At 35.4% G+C, this 19,360-nt stretch overlaps 1 protein-coding gene across 2 annotated transcripts in view; it reads left to right on the plus strand.

Annotated features, from left to right (window-relative positions):
• Positions 1–19,360, plus strand: part of EPS15L1 (epidermal growth factor receptor pathway substrate 15 like 1) — a 37,369-nt gene that overhangs the window by 7,553 nt on the left and 10,456 nt on the right. The window contains exons 7-23 of one of the 2 annotated variants that reach the window (XM_032203500.1): positions 365–490; positions 1,812–1,871; positions 2,209–2,445; positions 2,938–3,095; positions 3,566–3,722; positions 4,461–4,523; positions 5,003–5,088; positions 5,490–5,562; positions 6,092–6,253; positions 7,097–7,294; positions 7,465–7,629; positions 8,556–8,682; positions 8,803–8,853; positions 9,267–9,403; positions 10,637–10,697; positions 11,058–11,140; positions 12,536–12,668. In XM_032203500.1, the coding sequence (XP_032059391.1) occupies positions 365–490; positions 1,812–1,871; positions 2,209–2,445; positions 2,938–3,095; positions 3,566–3,722; positions 4,461–4,523; positions 5,003–5,088; positions 5,490–5,562; positions 6,092–6,253; positions 7,097–7,294; positions 7,465–7,629; positions 8,556–8,682; positions 8,803–8,853; positions 9,267–9,403; positions 10,637–10,697; positions 11,058–11,140; positions 12,536–12,668 (2,077 nt within the window). The remainder of the gene's footprint in view (positions 1–364; positions 491–1,811; positions 1,872–2,208; positions 2,446–2,937; positions 3,096–3,565; positions 3,723–4,460; positions 4,524–5,002; positions 5,089–5,489; positions 5,563–6,091; positions 6,254–7,096; positions 7,295–7,464; positions 7,630–8,555; positions 8,683–8,802; positions 8,854–9,266; positions 9,404–10,636; positions 10,698–11,057; positions 11,141–12,535; positions 12,669–19,360) is intronic. The other variant, XM_032203501.1, reaches the window with a different exon arrangement.

The following is a 19,360-nucleotide window of genomic DNA, read 5'->3' on the forward strand; positions in this document are numbered from 1 at the left end:
CTTTTACTTGTATGTTCTACTCTGAAGTGGGAAACAAATTATTTGGAATGAGTAATTTCTAGTTTATAATCTTGTCAGGAGTGTTTTAATCAGATTGTGTTGTCCTTTCAGAACACTACAGAAATGTGTCTTACATGTTGCACATTAAAATCTCTTAGGTGTCATAACTTTAGCCTTGAAACTAAGCTCCTAAATCTAGTTCCATTGATTTTACATTTAAATACAGCATGGTGGTACTTGCAAGAAAGCTTGGAAATTTAGAATAAATGCATTACTGACCAGTCTTAATTTCTTGCAAGATCTCATTTTCAACACTCACACAGGCACACTTTTTTACTTATTCAGGCTATTTCTTACCAACTAGGTGGAAGAAAAAGCAAAGTTTGATGGTATTTTTGAAAGCCTTTTGCCAGTAAATGGTTTACTTTCAGGAGACAAAGTAAAACCAGTACTGATGAATTCAAAGCTACCTCTTGATATCCTGGGAAGGGTAAGTATGCTGTTTAGATGGAGCTATTCTCTACTAAGCTTTTAGTTGCAGTGTTAAATATTTAAGTGTAACTTATCAACATAGATCATATTTTGGCTGAGATTTTGCATCAAGTGCATGCTATAAAGCAAGAACGTTAAGTAGGGTCTGAAGTCATCCACTTAGAAATAAGAATAATAATAGTAATTTGGGCCCTAAAGTAGATTGGCTTCGTTATCTCTGTGTTCATTTTAAGAGCTGGAGATTTTGATTGTGATTGTATTAAAAAAAGTAAGACACAACAACAACATAAGCCTCTCCTAAACCATAATTGCTTTAATAACATTGTATTCCACTGTTTTGTCACTTTTCCAAGTGCAAGGTATTAGACATACCATTAAATCTATCCACTGTTTGTACAAGAGAGCACTTTAAAACATCCTAGTTTATTGTAGCTGTCAAATTGTCAAGTATTTTTTTCACATATATTTATAAATACTTGTAAGATCTGAGTTTAGCACATCCATTGTATACTTGCAAGGGAAGCAAACCTTCAAGTATTTTCCTACTTTAATTTAAAATATGTTCCTTTACTGTCTGCATGTTGATAAGGTTGAGAATTAATACATTCTATGGAAGAGCTGTGAAAATCTGCATTATGATATACTTTCATGTCTTTAAGAAGAACTCTTTCTATATTATCTGTAAAATTTAAGTATGACTTGTTTTAATTCTACACCTGAATATTGTGAAGCACTCAGTCTTGAAGGTCTTCATATTTTGTCATGTTATTTTCATGATGAAAATGCAGGAAACTTGTTCAAGAAGAGTTTGTACACAAGATAGGAGATTGAAGAAATTGGAAAAGTAATTCTGAGAAGTGGATGTATTTTTTCTGACTAAAAAAATGAAAACTAGAAATTTTGGAATAAAATGCAAATTAGAAATATATTGACTTTTCTAAAATATCTTTTTTATAAAACAAATTGGGATGATCTGCTAGCACACACCATCTGGAGAATTTCAAAAGCTACCTCTGGATGTTTTTAGTCAGCTTGTTGGGTCCTTAATTGCAATACATAGTGATGAACCTGCCTCTCTTGCAAGCAGAATTTCTTAGAGCCATCGTTTCCACAAAATACTTAATTCATGTTACCAGAAAACTCTAAATCCAGTCTGTTTCATGAGAGAATGCTTAGCTATGTCTAACAGAACTAATATGATTTTCACAAAAAATCTGTTAGGAGCTGTTAGAGAGCATGCTTAATACAATGACCATTAACATGAAAAGCACAGAATGTAACTTGTTCTCAAGTCCTTGTTTTTATCGTAATTGTTGTAGGTCTGGGATCTCAGTGATATTGATAAAGATGGTCACCTGGACAAAGACGAATTTGCTGTGGTAGGTTGCTTTAAATTCTCAATTGACAGTGTGTCTGCTGGAGCAAATCGTTCTCAGTTGTCTCTTGAGCTTTGCAGGTTTCTCTCCTGCAGTCTGCTTTTAAGGTCTAAGTCATTCACATGCAGTTATGACCTTTTTCAAAACCAGACTGACGCATGGTTGTGTCATCAAATTAAACTTTTAGGAATAACGTTCAAAATGATGTTTTGCTCTAGCTTACGTCTCTAACCTTACTGTCTTTTGTTTTACTAATATGTAAATGACTGGTGCTGGAAAATCTTGTTGCTTTTTTCTTCTTATTGTTGACATGTAATATCTGATCTCTTTGCCTTTGCAGGCAATGCATTTGGTTTATAGAGCTCTTGAGAAAGAGCCAGTTCCTTCACTGTTACCCCCTTCTCTCATACCACCTTCTAAAAGAAAGAAGACACCCGTCTTTCCTGGTGCAGTTCCTGTTCTCCCTGCAAGTCCTCCACCAAAAGATAGCCTGCGCTCCACTCCATCTCACGGTAGTGTAAACAGCCTGAACAGCACAGGGAGTTTGTCTCCCAAGCATAGCATCAAACAAGCACAGGTACAAACAAAATTTCTTTTTGGTCTCTTCCTTGTGTAAGCATTTTTTCTGAAAATATTTGTTGTTTGGAGGATTTGAGCAGAGAGAATGATGTAAGAATGGAAGAAGAATATGTGAATTTTAGTCACTATGACCATGAGATGTAGCAAACTTTATGGAGAATTTTCACTTTCCATGTAAAGGTTTTATTCATGTATTTGCTTTAATACTAAAGGATTAATTAATCTGCCTTATAAAACTCCCATTTTTAAAACTCCCATTATTAAAATTATTTTGTATTTATTATAATATGAATTTATTAAAATTCACAATTCAGATAAAAAAGCGTTCAGCCAAAACTTTCATGGGAAAAGGGAAAATACCTGTTTACCAGATTTGATTGTATGAGATGTGCTCAGAAAATCCAAATCTGACAAAAACTGTATATAATCAGTGCCTCGGTAAAGATTATTTATCTTCTTTTGACTGAAATATAAAACTTTTGTTTTACAGCCATCTGTGAATTGGGTAGTACCAATGTCTGAGAAAGTGCGATATGATGACATTTTCTTAAAAACAGACACAGACATGGATGGTTTTGTGAGTGGCCAAGAAGTAAAGGACATCTTTATGCATTCAGGTCTATCTCAGACTCTCCTGGCACATATATGGTAAGAATTCCCTAGTAGCTGTGTTTTTGCAATTCACTAATCTGGGAAGGCAGTTTATCCATCCAGAATTGTAATTCCAGCACTAAAAAATAAAAATAAAAATAAAAAAAGCCCATCAGCCTCCTTTACTTGTCTTGTTGCAGTATTATAACATGTGGGCTATATGAAAAAACAAGGGAGAAATAAATTCTCACATTACTTTCTTTGAAGTTGGGTGTAGGTCAGGCTGTGAATAGTGGTTGTTTTTTGTAGTTCTATTAGTAGTGCTAATAAGAACTTTCTCACAGTAACACTGTTCTGTTCAGCTAAGTCTAATAATGCTGCTCCTCTGCTTATGGAACTCTTTTACTAGACTGAGCAAGCTCTGATGAGGAAGAATCAAAATAAAATTACATATATATTTGTATTTCAGACTTCTTGGTTAAGAAGTATGCTTCCCATGTTTATAAGTATGATCTATTTTTCACCAGGGCTTTGGCAGATACAAGACAGATAGGAAAGCTAAGCAAAGATCAGTTTGCACTAGCAATGTATCTCATTCAACAGAAGGTCAGTAAAGGGATCGATCCTCCACAAGTGTTGTCCCCAGATATGATCCCTCCCACAGAGAGGAACACGCCTATACAGGTAATTCACTGATTATTAGTAGATACACTGAGCTTATGTGCCTTAACCATAGTGGGCTTTGAGTATTAGTTTTGTAGTATGTTCATGTTATGGTAAAGAATTGCCTTTTTTCCTATCTCCTTGTACAGTTTTCTTTCATGTTTCAAACTATATAAACGTTTTTGACAAGACAGTAAATAAAGAACAATACAGTAGTATATTGCATAAATAAAGCAGTAATAACTCTGACAAAAGCCTAGCTTGAAAAATACTTCTTTGTCACAAATAAGTTTTTGTAAACTTCTTTAGGGATTGGTTAAAAGATGTCTTAGTAGCCTGTCCCTGGCTGTGGTCAGTATTACATTCCTCCTAAGAAAATGTAAAACTCTTAAAGGGAAACTGAAGGCTAATGACTTCTTAGTTTTTGGTATCCGGTGGTTGACTCATCCCTTGTCCCATGACAGTCCGTAGCCCTATATCCATCATCGTTAACTACATATTATTGGTCATAGGAGCATCTAATGTCTTACTGAATCCTGCTTTGTTCCATTCCTCCATAGTTTCACTGTATTTCTGAAACTTAAATTAACGAATGCTTCTGTCATGTCAATGCATTCACCTTTTCTGTAAATTAAGTAGTATTTTCCTTTACTTTTTTTTACTTTCCCTAACCAGAAAGCTTTTGAGCCTCTAAATATATTTTTGTTGTTGCTATTGCTCTGGTCCTTTTAAGCTTTTTCCTGTATCCTTTTTCTATAGACTCTGTCAGGTTACTTGACCCCTGTAGGAACTGAGATTTCAGCACTAACAGAAATGCGCCGTGTGAGTAATTGTAATGTTGCAACGTTGTTCGTGTATTTATAACTTCAAAAAAGTTTTTATTTCTACACCTTCTGCTCTCTCTTTGCACTTTCTGTACTTTCCTCCTTTCACTATGCTAATTAAATATGGTAAGTCTCCTGATTTATCATACTAACAGTGAGTTCCATGTTGCAGTTTTTGTTTATTTACGGGGACTTTTCAAAGGATTACAAATCCTTATCAAAATAATGTCAAATTTTGTACCAAATACTGAGATTCTTTCTTAATAACTTAATAACAACATTTTTTGCCTTAAAAAGCAAGGGAGATTCACGTGGAGAATTGTGTGGCATGCTCAATGGTGGTTGTGTAGTGTTTTGATATCTTCCATGTGATTTTGTAATTGCATATCATGATTGTGTTTCACCTTCGTCTTCAGCCTTAGTAAAAGAAGTTCTGTTCTGACTCTGCCTTCTAATAGACTATTTTATTCTTAATAGGACAGTTCAAGTTCTGTTGGATCGGGAGAATTTACAGGGGTGAAGGAACTGGATGATATTAGTCAAGAAATTGCACAGCTGCAGAGGTAATAGTTGTGGACGATTAACAGAAAATCTTGGAGTAGGAGAACCAATTAAGAATATAGTACTCGTGTCTGTTACTTTTATTTTCTTTTAATCAGTTTGTTACTGCTTGTCACTGAAGTTAGTGGTAAATCTCCCAACGATACCATACAATTAGCCAATTTTGCAAAGCCAGTCTGGATTCTAGAAGGTGACTTCAGAAGATTAATTATAGAACAGGTTGTATTTTTGTAGGAATAATTGATATGTACACACCGTTACTCCTTCAAAGAATATATCGTAATGAGGGCTGGCATTTTTGTTTGTGTGGTGTTTCCAGAATAATATTTAATTGATTCTTGCATGTATGTGTGTATTGTATTACTTAACCAATCATGAAAACTTTTGTTTGTTTATCTTACAGAGAAAAATATTCTCTAGAGCAGGATATTAGGGAAAAGGAAGAATCAATCAGACAGAAAACCAATGAAGTTCAGGTAAAAACTCATCTGCTTATGATTACTAGTTTTTATTGTAATCTAAAATAATATAGGGGTCATAAATCATTCTTTCTTTTGTCTTACGTTGTTTCTGGGCAAGTCTCCTCCTTGTATGGGATTTTCCTCTAATTTAGAAAAGGTGTTTATTTTCCTGTTCTCCGTCAGAAATATTTTATTCTCATGCTGGTTAATACCATTAGAGGATGTTGCATGTATGGTTTTAAATATTTTTTCATTAGTACTTGACTGGCACTGTAATTTATTAAATCATTATTCAAAATGTATTTTTTTTTATAGCAAGGGTAACTCAATTACACGTGTTCTGCATCACAGTTTCTTTCCATTTTGTGGGCACTGATTTGTATGATGTCTTATACAAGTTCCTGCTGAAACAAAGCATGCACATGCAGGAAATAGTCTATATGACATAGAAAATCTTGTGGAGTGTGCCAACCTGTTTCTCTGTGATTGATCATTCCCATAAGACAAGAGCTAAATGTAAGATAAACTGTGAAATTTTCCTCAGGAACTGCAAAACGATTTAGATAGGGAGACAAGTAACTTGCAGGAGCTGGAGGCTCAAAAACAAGATGCCCAAGACCGCCTGGATGAAATGGACCAGCAGAAAGCCAAACTGAAAGATATGCTGAATGATGTAAGGCAGAAATGCCAGGAAGAAACACAGGTGGTGAGTGTATATTAATCCTCAAGGTGCTCAAGTATATCATATCTTTTGTTGAAGGAAATAGCATTCATTTCATAAATAAGCTCGACTTACTAATTTTTTTAACCATAAATAGCAATTTCCACACAAATGCAGATGTCCAAGAAAGGATTTTGCTAGCCTGAATGCCTTTCATAAGATTATAAATGTGGGGTTGAACTAGATGATCTCCAGTGGTCCCTTCCTACGTAAATTACTGCTGTTCTGTAAATATGAAATATTTATTCAGCCAGTTAGAATAGTTGAGAAGCATTACCTCTGACCCATGAGACAGCCTGTGGGCAGCAGTGTATATTTTTTACTGTGAACCTTATGTCAGTATTCTGAGTTAAAGTTAGGTTTTCAGGAGTTACAACTGTCAATGTAGTTAGTATGTTATCTTCATGTAGAAACTCAGTGTCTGAAGTAATGCAAAAAAGTGGAGCAGAGTGATGTGTGTGCAATGGTATAAATTTAACTCTTATCAGAGTTTAAAAAGATTAGCTTTTTAATACTTGATAATACTTGAATGGAAAAGAATCCAAGTTCTGAAAACTACAGTGTAACCATTTAAGAAACACTTGGATTACCTTTATAATTTTTGAGGCATTTTTGTCATGTAAGATACTAGTGTTTCTTAGTTTCTTAGCACATCCTCTGTGCTTTTACCAAAGATTCTGTGTGATGTAATAGGAAGCATGCAGATCTTCAAATGACATTCTTCATCTTCTGTAGTAGTTGATAGCTTTGTATTATTTATAAATTCATAATGTGTTAAGGTACATTTACTTGAAATTTCTCTCTGATTTTTGTAACGTTTTGTTTCAGATTTCATCACTGAAAATGCAGATTCAATCTCAGGAATCAGACTTAAAATCACAGGAAGATGATCTTAATAGAGCAAAAGCAGAGCTGAATCGCCTCCAGCAAGAAGAGACTCAGCTAGAGCAGAGTATCCAGGCTGGAAAAGTACAGCTTGAAACAATAATCAAATCTTTAAAATCAACACAGGAAGAAATAAACCAGGTATTCACTGTAGTTTGTATGACATCATCTTTGCTTTCTTGAATGCTAAAAGTTGAACGTCAACTAGAAAGATGACTTTACAAAAGAGGAAAAAAATACTGGTGCATGAAATAAGCCTTTCTGACTGGTTATTGAATGAGTAACATACTGAAGTATTTTCTACTGCTTAGGCAAGAAGTAAACTTTCTCAGCTTCAAGAAAGTCATCAAGAAGTCAATAAGAGTATAGAAGAATATAATGAAGCTCTCAATGGGATTCATGGTGGTAGCCTGACAAATTTAGCAGACATAAGTGAAGGCCTTGGGCAGACAGAAAGAAACAATTATGGAACTATGGTAAAACTTTTTATACTGTTATTTTGAGTATTTTACAATTTGTAACTTAATCTAAAATCATTAAGATGTTTGTTTAGTTGACTTTTGGGATGTTAGCAAATACTGTGATTCCTGCAAGGTAGAAATCTCCAGTGATTTCACACTTTCTCTGTGAAAACATAATGCCCCCTCCAAAAAAAAGGACTGTGGATTAAGAACAGCAATGCATAGAGATAAATGGTCTTAATGCTCAATTTAGTGCTTCGTTCTTGTGCTTGCATGACTAATGTTATGCTTAATTTCCAGTGGAAACTTTCAGAATATTTCTCTTATTTGTAAAACCTAAGCATCATTGGTAGAAAACTCTGGTGTATGTTCATAGTAAATTTTTAAAGCGTTGTGTCCCTTTCCTGTTTCTTAATACTTTCTTCCTCTTCCTCCTTTTTTTTCTTTCCTCTTCTTTTTTGAGAAGTCTTAATTAAGACTTCTTCATTTGCATCCTGTAAAGGGATTACAGAAAACTCATATCTTTCTAGTTTTGGAGACAGTATCAGTGGGGTAGTTAGTATGAGCTATTTCTTAGAGGTGAAAAGCTCCAGCTGACAATTGAACTCTGTTATACAGGTGCTGTACACACATATATCTACTGTGGCATAGACTGGGCAATGAGGAGGTTTTTTATAATTTGAAAGGGTTCGGTTGGCCTCTATTGGCAATCTCTTTATTGACCACAATACAAATTTGTTTCTGCTGTGTATTTACTTCTGCTTAGAAGCCACTTATTCAGAAAGCTCTTTAGGAAGTGAATTTTATTCAGAAAGTTCTTTAGGAAGTCACTTTTAGGATCTTTAAACAGGAACCAAGATACCATAGAATTTCTGCTAAATGAGTAGCTGAACATTTTAATAAAGGTGAGTTGCTCTAATGTTTCTCCTCTTGATTTTTAGGATGATCCATTTAAGAATAAAGCCTTGATGTTTACAAATAACACACAAGAATTGCATACAGACCCATTCCAGTCAGAAGATCCTTTCAAATCTGATCCATTTAAGGGAGCAGACCCTTTCAAAGGCAGTAAGTGACCAATGGCTTACCTGAGACCGTGAAGATTAATTGTTGAGTAAATGATATTTTCAAACTTTTATCATCTTGCTAAATAGTGGATAAAACAAACTATTTTTCTATTCTGCATAGGTGACCCATTCCAGCATGATCCCTTTGCAGAACAACCACCTGCTCCAGCAGGTAATAGCCCTTATGATAACAGGACTGATGAGATAAACAATTCATAGCCAAGTGCAAAGATGGATTGCAAGGTTTCCCTGGCTTCAAATTTTTGTTTTGCATGTGGGAAATTAGATACCTAGCCTTACATATGGACATTCAGAATCAATATGTTAATAATGTGTGTAACTTTTCATTAAGTGAAGTCTGTAACCCTACTTACTGAAAATATGTACTCATTACAACTTCCTCTCTATACTGGGTACTTACTAACTATCTGGCAATTTGTCGGATTTACAGTGTTGTTGGTGTTCGTTTTAATAAGGAAAAAATAATTAGTGTGAGGTCAAATGTAGGATGGTTCATCTTGGAGTCACTTTGTTGTTTTGCTTAGTAGATGCTACACCCTATTTACCTTTTAATGCTTCTTCTAGATCCATTCGGAGGCGATCCATTTAAGGAAAGTGACCCATTTCGTAGTTCTGCCCCTGAAGATTTCTTCAAGAAACAGGTGAAGAGCGATCCATTTACATCAGATCCATTCACAAAACCCTCCACTTTACCCTCAAAGGTCAGTAATTTATAAATTCACATGCAATAGGTTTCTTTATTGTTGACAAGCTAAAAGGAAAGAAATATCACCAAATACTTTTCTCTTAAGTGAGGAAAACACAATTCATTTTATTCTTAATTAGTATGGATTTTTGGGGGGATCAGGATGTTCCTCTTTTCAGTTTCATGATAATGATGTGCATTCATTATGAAGATGCAGATGGGTGTATTTTTTTCTGTTTGAAAATTCATACCTCCAACGTTCACTCATTCACACCATTACCTCCATTGCACCAATGCTTCTATTTGTGCAGTCACAAATGGTGTGTGTGGGATCGAGGAACTGATCTAGCTAAAGGATTATAGAACCAATACAGTGGAAGGACTGCACAGAACATGTTTGTCAAATGTATAGTCACAGTTACAGTTCTTGAGCTGTACTGGCATGTATGTGTTGTGTTTTGGTGGTGTTTTTTTCTACTCTTACAGAATTCATTATTGACTATTGCCACCCAAGAGTTAGAACTAGTATCAGTCAGTGGAAGGTTAGTTTAAACCTGTAGGTTTGTACTTAGGTAACAAGAGATTTTTTGTGCAGAAGGGCAGCTGTAAGCACCATCTGTTTAAAAAGAAGTTTGGGATATACAGTGTCCCTGAATTACTGATAACGTAAATGTTTGATTTGAATATTCAGTCTCTGTTGCTTAAAGACTAAACACTAACAACTGAACAGAGGGTGACTGGGTGCTGGAACAGGCTTCCAAGGGAAGTGGTCATGGCAGCAAGACTGTCAGCATTAAGCATTTGGACAATGCTCTCAGACATGTGGTTTGATATATATATTTTTTTAATTATTATTTTTATTTTTTGGGTGGTCCTGTGTGCAGCCAGGAGTTGGGTTTGATGATCATTGCGGGTCCCTTCCAACTCAGAATATGCAATGATTCTAATTCTGAGTGTAATTTTTTTATTTTGCCTTAGGAACTAATATCATTTGTGTGATACACTTTCACTTGAATGTGTTTTGCTTGTAGATACCTAGCTTACTCACTTTTGTTCAATGCTGTCAATAGCTGAATGGATTAATGCTGCATATTTCATCTATTCATTCAATTTCATCCTCTCACATGTCCACAGTAGAGTGATCTGAAACTGGAAGTAATTTGTCCTAAAGCAATAGATTTTTCTTTGCACAGAAAGACTAATTCACAGTACAGCTGAACAATAATTATGTATATCTGTTCTTATTTAGTCTGACCCTTTTGAAAGCAGTGATCCTTTTACATCTTCCAGTGTGTCTTCAAAAGGTCCAGGTAAGAAGAACATTTTTTCTTGTGAAGATGAATAAGTAGGTATTTCTTTATGAATGAAAAAATCAAATGTTAAAGTTGAGAATAAACAAAGTATATTGTGAACTGGTGGTAAATACCATTGTGCTCTTACTATGTTTGATGAAGATAAAGCCCTCACGTTAACTACATACTTGGCTTTTGTTTTTTTCTTTCAAACAACTGATAGAAAACTATTGCTCTGTGCAATTTTTTCTTAACATCACTTAGCAGGGTAAAATGCAAGTGTTTAATCACCTACCCAGTTTCATACCTTATTGGCAATAAGTTATTCAGAATTCTTATGTATTATTTTAAATACTTTTTTTTCTGCATCCATTTCAGATCCATTTGGTACATTGGATCCATTTGGAAGTGGCACTTTCAGTAGTGGGGAGGGATTTGCAGACTTCAGTCAGATGTCAAAGGTAAAGGTTACAAGGAAAGCAAATGTCCTTTAAAATAAAAAATGTATTTTTTGTTTGAAGGGTGCGATAAGATTGTGTTTTTTGAGCTGACATGTTTCTTCTGCTTTTATTCCGATGAGTCTAAGTACTTAGCAAAACATTATTCATCTGTCTCAGGTATGGTGAAGTCTTACCAAGACCAGTAGATTCAAGGGGGGAGGGAATCAGTTTTTCACATACATTTTCAAATACCAGTGGAGCAAAAGAAAGAACCTGTAAGCAGAGGTTCTAGATAAAGGAAGTTTGGGCCAAGCAATACATTGCTAAGTTCTGAGGTTCTCTTGGATGCTGTATCTCTCATTATGTTCTAACTTGTTCTTGAACTTCTCCCTGAGTTTAGGAAACCAGGGGAGGGTGGAAAGTATTGTGTGCTTACGTTTCACAGTTTTGCACAGAATTGCTATTTCTTGGTTTATTGTTATAAACAGAGTATATAGGGTATTCTAAATGGAACTGTCTTACCTTCTTGTCTGTATAGCCATTCTGCTGATATTTTTTTGAGGCAGACTTGTAGTTACAGTTGCCTAACTTTTTACATTTTGTACCACAATAACACTTGAACATTGTAGAGTAAATGTTTGCTAGAAAATGTATTACCTTTTTGTCTAATTAAACATTTTGTGTTTTTTTCCTAACTTTTCTTACTGTTTTGTGGGATTTTTAGCTCCCCACTAGGTGGCAGCAGTCTTTACCTTTTCTGGTGTTTGGCTTGAATTGGAAGCTTTAGTGAAGCTCTGACTGAGCCTTAGGTTTCCCCACAAAGCTCCTCTTTTTCATTTCAGTATGATAAATTTTCCTGCACAGCATAGTTTTTTGTGCCTTTTTAAATCACTAGTAGAGTCCTTTGCAAAAGCTAGATGAATATAAAATAATAAAGTTTTAGAATTTTCCCTGAACTTTTACAAAACAACAACAAATAGGCATGTGTAACTTAAGAAAAACTTGGGAAAAGGGTGTCCGTTCTGCAAGCTACCATGTTTTTCCAGTTACTACTTTGTTTCATGGCTCTGCTTATCACAGAGTGAAGGCCACACTGCAGTATGACTGTTCATTGCCAACTAATAAAAATAGAGTTTTACTTCCTTTTATTTTTTCTTATCAGCTTTTTGCTAGGAGTAAAAGTTCTAGAAGTACTTAAGTGATTAAGAGTGTAAATATCATTTAGTGTTAATGAAATCCTAGTACCTATGACAGTGGATGTTTGTATCTTATGCTAGTGACATAAAAAATGAGGTCAGACCTACATAATTAAAGTTAATGTTTTTCCATGAGTTAACTTGTAGCCTCTGTGATACACCAGATTTTCTGCAATGTGCTTACTCTCTTTTTTTCTTTTATGTTTTTTTTCTGTTGTAGTCAGTAGCTTCAGACCCGTTCACCTCCTCTTTTGGAGGGATGGGATTCTCAGATGACCCTTTCAAAAGCAAATCAGACACACCAGCATTACCACCGAAGAAAAATGTCCCTCCACGGCCCAAGCCACCCAGTGGTAAGGAGGTTTTCTTTCTTAATAACCAGCTCCCCCAATTTACTGTGTATTCTTGGAAGTAAGGACAAGTTGACAGTCTTCTATCTCATATTTCAACCATGGAGGAAGGTATGAGATTATCAGTAAATTGACAGGAATTGTCAAAAGAAAAAAAAAAAAAAAGACTGGAACTCTGGAACTGATTGGAGATTCAACTTCAAGTTGTTTTCACTCCTAGAGCTGATTTGTCAAAACATTCAGATACCAGTGAAACTTTTTGAAGAACTGAAGCCACTTTAGAACTGTTAGTTTCAAGTCTACTTTTAACAGCAGTGATATAGTTCAGTTAATATTAGCAGTGAAAATCTAGTTGACTTCCAAAAAAAAAAAAAAAGGGAAGAAGAGAAAAAAAAATAAAAAGAAGTTCAGGTTTCTTCATTTGAATAGGCACATAAGTTTACACCAAACATGGGGGTCAACGTCTAGAATTTGGAAGGTTTTGCCTACCTTTCTACTGGTCTAACAGTCATACATTGTCTGCCTTTATGCAGTTGTGTTTTGGAGAAAAACATGCACTCTGCTCTCATCCTGTTTGTAACAGGTATTGTTGTTCTGACTGATTTTGCAAACCAGCTGTGCTAGAACTAGCTCCTTGGATAACATGAAACGGTTCTGTCACAGGGGTGTCCCATAGATTGTTCCCAGGTTTGGAAAATACTGTTTAATAGAACAGAGTTACAAGCAGACCATTGCAGCAGCATTAATTTGTTCCTATTACTATGACTTTATTCCTCAAAAGATTGTGATGCACACTAAAACCTTGAAGTCGAATGATGAGGTTCTATGTAGGTGAGTATTGATGAAAATTTGCCAGAAAATGCTCTAGGATTATGGAAAAGTTCTTGAAGCAGTCTGTTCCATGCTTGCTTTGTGTAAGTATTTCCCACTTAGAGGTACTGGAGGGTATTTAGTAGTTTGAAAAAGATATAATATGTGATGTCAACAAATGTCAAGAGATAAGACACATGTCAGTAGAAGCAGAAGTATAAAAGCTGAAGGTAATCTTACTTGCCATCACAGATGGTGCTTTTTTTTCTTTCTTTCTTTGGTTTTCAAGGGAGGTGTGTAAGTGACCATCTTTTTCTTTTTAGGAAATGTCTACATAAAACAATTTAGTGTTTAAAGGGCCTCCGTAGAGTTGAAAGAGTCAAGTACTAAATACACCTGTATTATCTCTTTCATGTGGTTTCTTTCTATTTTTTGTTTGAAACATGATTATTCCTAGCAAATAGAGTGTTATACTAGCAGCAAAAATGGGCAATACATTCCGTAGAATTGACTCACCTACATACTTTTCATTGTAGTATTTGCCTCTTTTCAACCTTTTTGTGCATATTGAAGAATTTTGGACATTTAGCTTTAATAATTTGTTTTGAATTTAGTTGTGTGCACTCAGCCTTTAATCCGTCTTTTCAAAAATTTGTTTAAATGTGTACTTCTCCCTTTCATTGGGAGACACAATATTTTTAAGGTTCCGCTGCTCTACCAAAAGCAAATGTTGTTATGATAAAATAGACTGAGGAGGAAACAAAGCAGGTTTTTTTTAAAAGCAAACGAGCCTCATGTGCTTATGCAGTTATACTCCTCCCTTCCTTCCACACTAAAGCAATCTTCAGTGGTTACTTAGAGCATGAGAAATTTTATAGTAATATACTGCGATTCAAACGAGATAGAAGCATACAAATATGTGTTAGAAATGGGAACACTGTTCAGAAAACAAACAACAGAAAAGAAACTTCCGTTGTTTCTTACCTTTCTCATTGGTCTGTTTAATTAAGAAAAAAAAAAGTATGTGATAAACATCTTGCTGAAAGATGGATAAACGTTAGTTATTAACAGACAAATCTATAGGTTGCCTTTCTGGTCCCAGTTCATGCTTGTTTTTGTAAAACTTGTTGAAGGATCAGATCTTAATACTGAAAATTCATTGTGTGACTTGTTTGTTTTTTCTTAGGTGCAATAGAGATCTCACATAAAGCTTTACTTGCCCTCAACACTCAAAAATCAAGTAGAAATTACTAGTTAATATTTTTGCAGAGCTTTAAAGCTGCCTGATTTCCCAAAGTAATAGTTGATATGGGAAATGAATAAAATCCATCAGGGATAGTTTGTAATTTAGTGCTTTTCAACATTCAGGGTTCATTAGGACTTAAGTGACACACAAGCATTGTCTGATCCAGCTGTCAAGGTATTGCAGAGTGTTCTGGACAATCAGGATGTGGCCAAAGTGTGCCACGGTTTCCCTCCTTGCCCACACATCCCATGTTTTCTCCAGATGAATGAAGAGTTGCAGCTCAGGTCTGGTTTCTTCATGAAGGCAAAGGCAGAGCTAACCTTTGGAACTGAACACTGGGACAGGGAAACAAGGCAGACATAGCCTCTTCTGGTGAAGGTCAGATCAAAGGGCCTTCAGGTGTACCTGCAGAAACCTGCAAAAGGAATGTGCAGTTCAGATAGCTGCTTTCAAATACGAGCTCTGGAGATGCTTTTCATGTTGTACTTAAGGGAATTTCTCAGTTATGGCAGCTTTGCCTGTAGCAGGGTTGCAATGGGCAATCATTGTTTCACCATATAAATCATGACCTATAAACTGAAAGATTCGTTGCTTTTCTTTTTTTTTTTTTTTTCTTTTTGTTTTTCTGTTTTTGTACTTGCTGGTGTTTTGTTTTTTTTTTTTTTTGAAGTTTGGAAGATGACAAGCAGCAATGATCTGATGGCTGTGTTAGCAGGCACTTCTGTTCACAGCTGTCTGTGGTTGTTATTATCTGGCAAGGATAGGCAAACACTTACTGTGTGGCATGGATTAGACGCCCTTGAGATCTGTATCTTTCCCTTCTCAAAAACTAAGGTTAGGAGAGGGGATAACAATCATGAGATTGTTAAAGTTAAAAAAGTTGTATCTTTGGCCAACTCTCAGGCTTATAGTTGTTCTGTTCTTCATAAATCACTTTCCTCCTTTTTTATTCTCTTCTTTTCAAACCAAAGTCTTCAAGATCTTTCAGATGTTTCTCCGTCTTAAACTGATCCTTGTTTGATCCAAGAGAAAGCACCATATTTTTGTTTTTCTGGTTAACTTTTTTTTTTTTCCACATAACTATTTAAAGTGCAGTCTTTAAAGAGAGTTGGAGGAAGGTTAATGAATCAGTGAGTCAAAACAAAGAATGACAAGAAGTATTTTAGAAGCAACGAGCCTAGATGCAAGGTGTATGTCAAAGCTCCAACACCCCTTTGTTATGCGTGAAGATTTGAAAAATCGGTATCTTTGTCCCCTACCTGGTTTAAGATTCTTTTCAGGCTGAGGAAGATCAGCTAAGAAAAAGCTCTTCAGCTACTCTGACCAGACTGTTCTAATAAAAATCCCCCAAGGAGTATGTGCATGTTCTTTTTCTTCAGGAATGCATTCATAGTCCATGAGGTTCCTGACGGACATTAGGTTCAGCACAGCTCCCCTGGGACTTGGCTGACTTAATTTGATGTTCACCAGGTGGTACGGGACAACTTGAAGGTTTCTTCTGAGAGACGTGAAAGTTTTTCCTCTATTTATTGAGGCTGTATTTTTAATAATGCTCAAAAAGCACAAAAAGGTTATGCAGATAGAAGTAGGTCTGTGCTTTGCATCATGAGCTTTGTATTTGTCTTCTCCCTGGCTTATTAAATGAAAACAAGGCAACGTTGATTGCTACTTATATTAAGAAAAATAATAGTGTATATTGAAGTACTTAAGCAAAGTGTGACAGGGATCTAAATTCCAGTGCAAATTATTTTTCTCAAGCTGTCCTAACAAACAATTGAAGTCGCGTAGATTTATAAATATATTTTATTTTCTGATTTAAAGCGTTCTGTGTGCTATTTAGCACTATAGAACTTCTGGTCATTTTGTATTTTTTTTTATACTAGTTCTTGGGTTTTAGAGAACAGTTGTGTAATTAAGAATAAATAGTCAGAAAGAGACGATACACTGAAACCTGGCAGTTAAAATGGTCTATGCAGGTTCTCACAGATTAACAATTATGTTTTCTGACATGAGCTGCAGATTGAAATCAGTCAGAGTTCACCGCTAACTAGTTTCTAGGTAAAAGTTGTTGATTACAAAAAGAGAGAAACAGATTTTTTTTTTCTTTTTCTTTTTTTTTTTTTTTTAAAGTACAGGAAGCTGCTGTGTGGGTGTCAGTGATTGGGTTATAAGTAAAATTCAATGCTCTAGTGCTTTGATCGTGGGACCTACTGCATTTGCCCCACCCTTACCCACTTCCTTTAAATGCAGCACCATGCATTCCACATTGCGGTTATAACAGTACTGTTAACCAGTGATATTAGTGGAAGAACCTTCACCACTAACCAGTGTGTAACCTTCAACCTCTTCTAAATTTTTATTGCTCGCTTATAGTGGTTTTGACCTTTTTAACCTTGAAAGAATATAAAAGTCCAAAAAATGCAGGAAGAAATTGTAGTTTCAGCATGTTTTCTTCTTGTAGTGATTATTTAATAAAAACAGTTGTTTTTACCACTCCAGCTTCTTCACTCTTTGTAAATCTTAGAGTTTATTTAAAATATATTGAATATTAATGACTAATAGAAGTGGTGAGTGTTGTATTAATAATTATTCAATGATAATGTACTTAACAAAATTATGTATTGGTATTCCCAATAAAAACTCAGATAGCAGAAAAATATCATAATTTGGATAATCAAAGGACTAAGTACCGAGTTCATCCCGTGTAAACAAGAAATTAGTGGATTTACTTAGTTGCTATTTGAAATACAAGTATTAAAATAAGCAGTATTGGGAATTTGTTATTCCAGACTGCACACAGTCAGTTCATCAAATAACTTTGTCTTTTTTTTTAATCCATTTATTCTTGGTAGCTTTGATGTATTATGGAAACTGAATTTATAAATTGGCATTTCAGAGGTTAGTGGTTAACACCTCTATCTTCAAGTTAAGGACTTCGATTCCGTTCTCACATGGCTTTTTTGACAGGCAGTGTTTTTTGAAATGTCAAAATACGGAAAAAAACCTTGAGAAGACAGAATAGGGGGCTAACTAGCCTTCCTTGAATTAGTATGATTCATCTTTCAGAGATGCCTCGCTTGTGTGGAGTCACAAGAGACCTGAGTGCCAACACAAAGGTTTGCCCAGTGTTTAATTTGAGTGACTAGACATTATTACATAATGATATTATTAATCATAAATTTAGCCAACTAAGGTGGTAGAGTTCGGTATTTTTACCAAATGACAAATGGCAGAGCTGATAGAAGTATTTTGCTGTTGCCAGCAATTAGGTCTGTAAGGGCCCCACTGACTTAGGACTCAATCAGTCAGATTTGGCTTATGTGACTTTTTTTTTTCATCTTGCCAGTTGGAAGATAAAGAGATCTAAATCTGCTGATGGCTTTAAAAAAAATGAGGAGGGGTGGGGTCTTCAAGATCTAGTAGAGATCTATTAAGATCTTAATATCTTATTGAACTACCCTGAAAACTAGAAGCTGTTGAGCTAGACTCAAACTGTTGAACTTTATTTGCACCCCTGAAATATTGTAGATGCCTCGCAGCGCTGTGCACGATCAGATCCTTTGTGCTGTCAGCCACAGCTTTGCTTGCACAAATCGGAGGGGCAGGGCAGGCAGCTCTCGGAATGACAATGTTTGTAGAGCCCTGTTCTGCTGCTGCCTGCCTTTGTATTTGATGCTTCCTCCCCCTTTATGTCCTTTCTGATAAATATAGTTCTTTTTTCTGTGTGTCACTTCTCTAAACTTAAGGCATTTTATGGTTTGACTGTTTTTATAATTTTAGACTTAGTTTTCATCTATAAAGCAGTGCAAAAGTACAGCCAGTTTACATGGCCACTGACCTCTTATTAACAGCCCTCAGTTGAGCATTCAGTTTAACGAGAGAAAAAATAATTAAAAGAATTCCCTTGCATTTGAACATTTTTTTAAAATTTGCATGGGCATATTCAAGTCATATGGATCACCTTTTGGTCGAAAGGGGAATACAGAGTTCTGTTATTTGCTGCATGATCACAGGAGTGCTTTGTTTATTTCTAAGTGGTACCACACACCTGTTTCCTTAGAGCTTCTTGAGTCCCCAAGGTTACTCACGAGTAGCATGGTGCCTGTTCACCTTTATTTTTTCCCCATCTGCAGCTGACTGTGAAAAATTCAATCTAAAAGTTTGTGACAGACAGGAAAACTTTTTTTTTTTTTTTCATACCTTCTAGAAGACCTGACAGTTGTGTTAGAGTACAGGCATCCCTTGTTGTTTAGGATAAATGACTCATGGGTGGAGCACCTGCCCTAGCCACAAACTAAAAATTCCATTCACGCTTTGATTCTGTTGTTTATGCTGATCTCTCGCAGCAAAGATATTTCAGTACCGATTGTTGAAATAGGTTGTTCAGAATCTGTTTCAGAACAGTTCGTTATCTTAACATACAACGATTCCTCTGCTAACCTCACCTTTTCAGAAGTCTGTAATTTTAACAATATTTGTCTTAAGCTAAGATGTTCAGAGTTACTAGCTAGCAAAAGCAGAGAATTTTGGAAATAACAAGCAAATCTGTTTTGATTTTTTTTTTTTTGCATAGGAAAAATTCTTATTTTCTGTTACTAATAATATATATTATGATTTTGTGCAAACAGCTTGATAGCCA

Source organism: Aythya fuligula, chromosome 26, assembly GCF_009819795.1.
Source record: "Aythya fuligula isolate bAytFul2 chromosome 26, bAytFul2.pri, whole genome shotgun sequence".
Lineage (NCBI taxonomy): Eukaryota > Metazoa > Chordata > Aves > Anseriformes > Anatidae > Aythya > Aythya fuligula.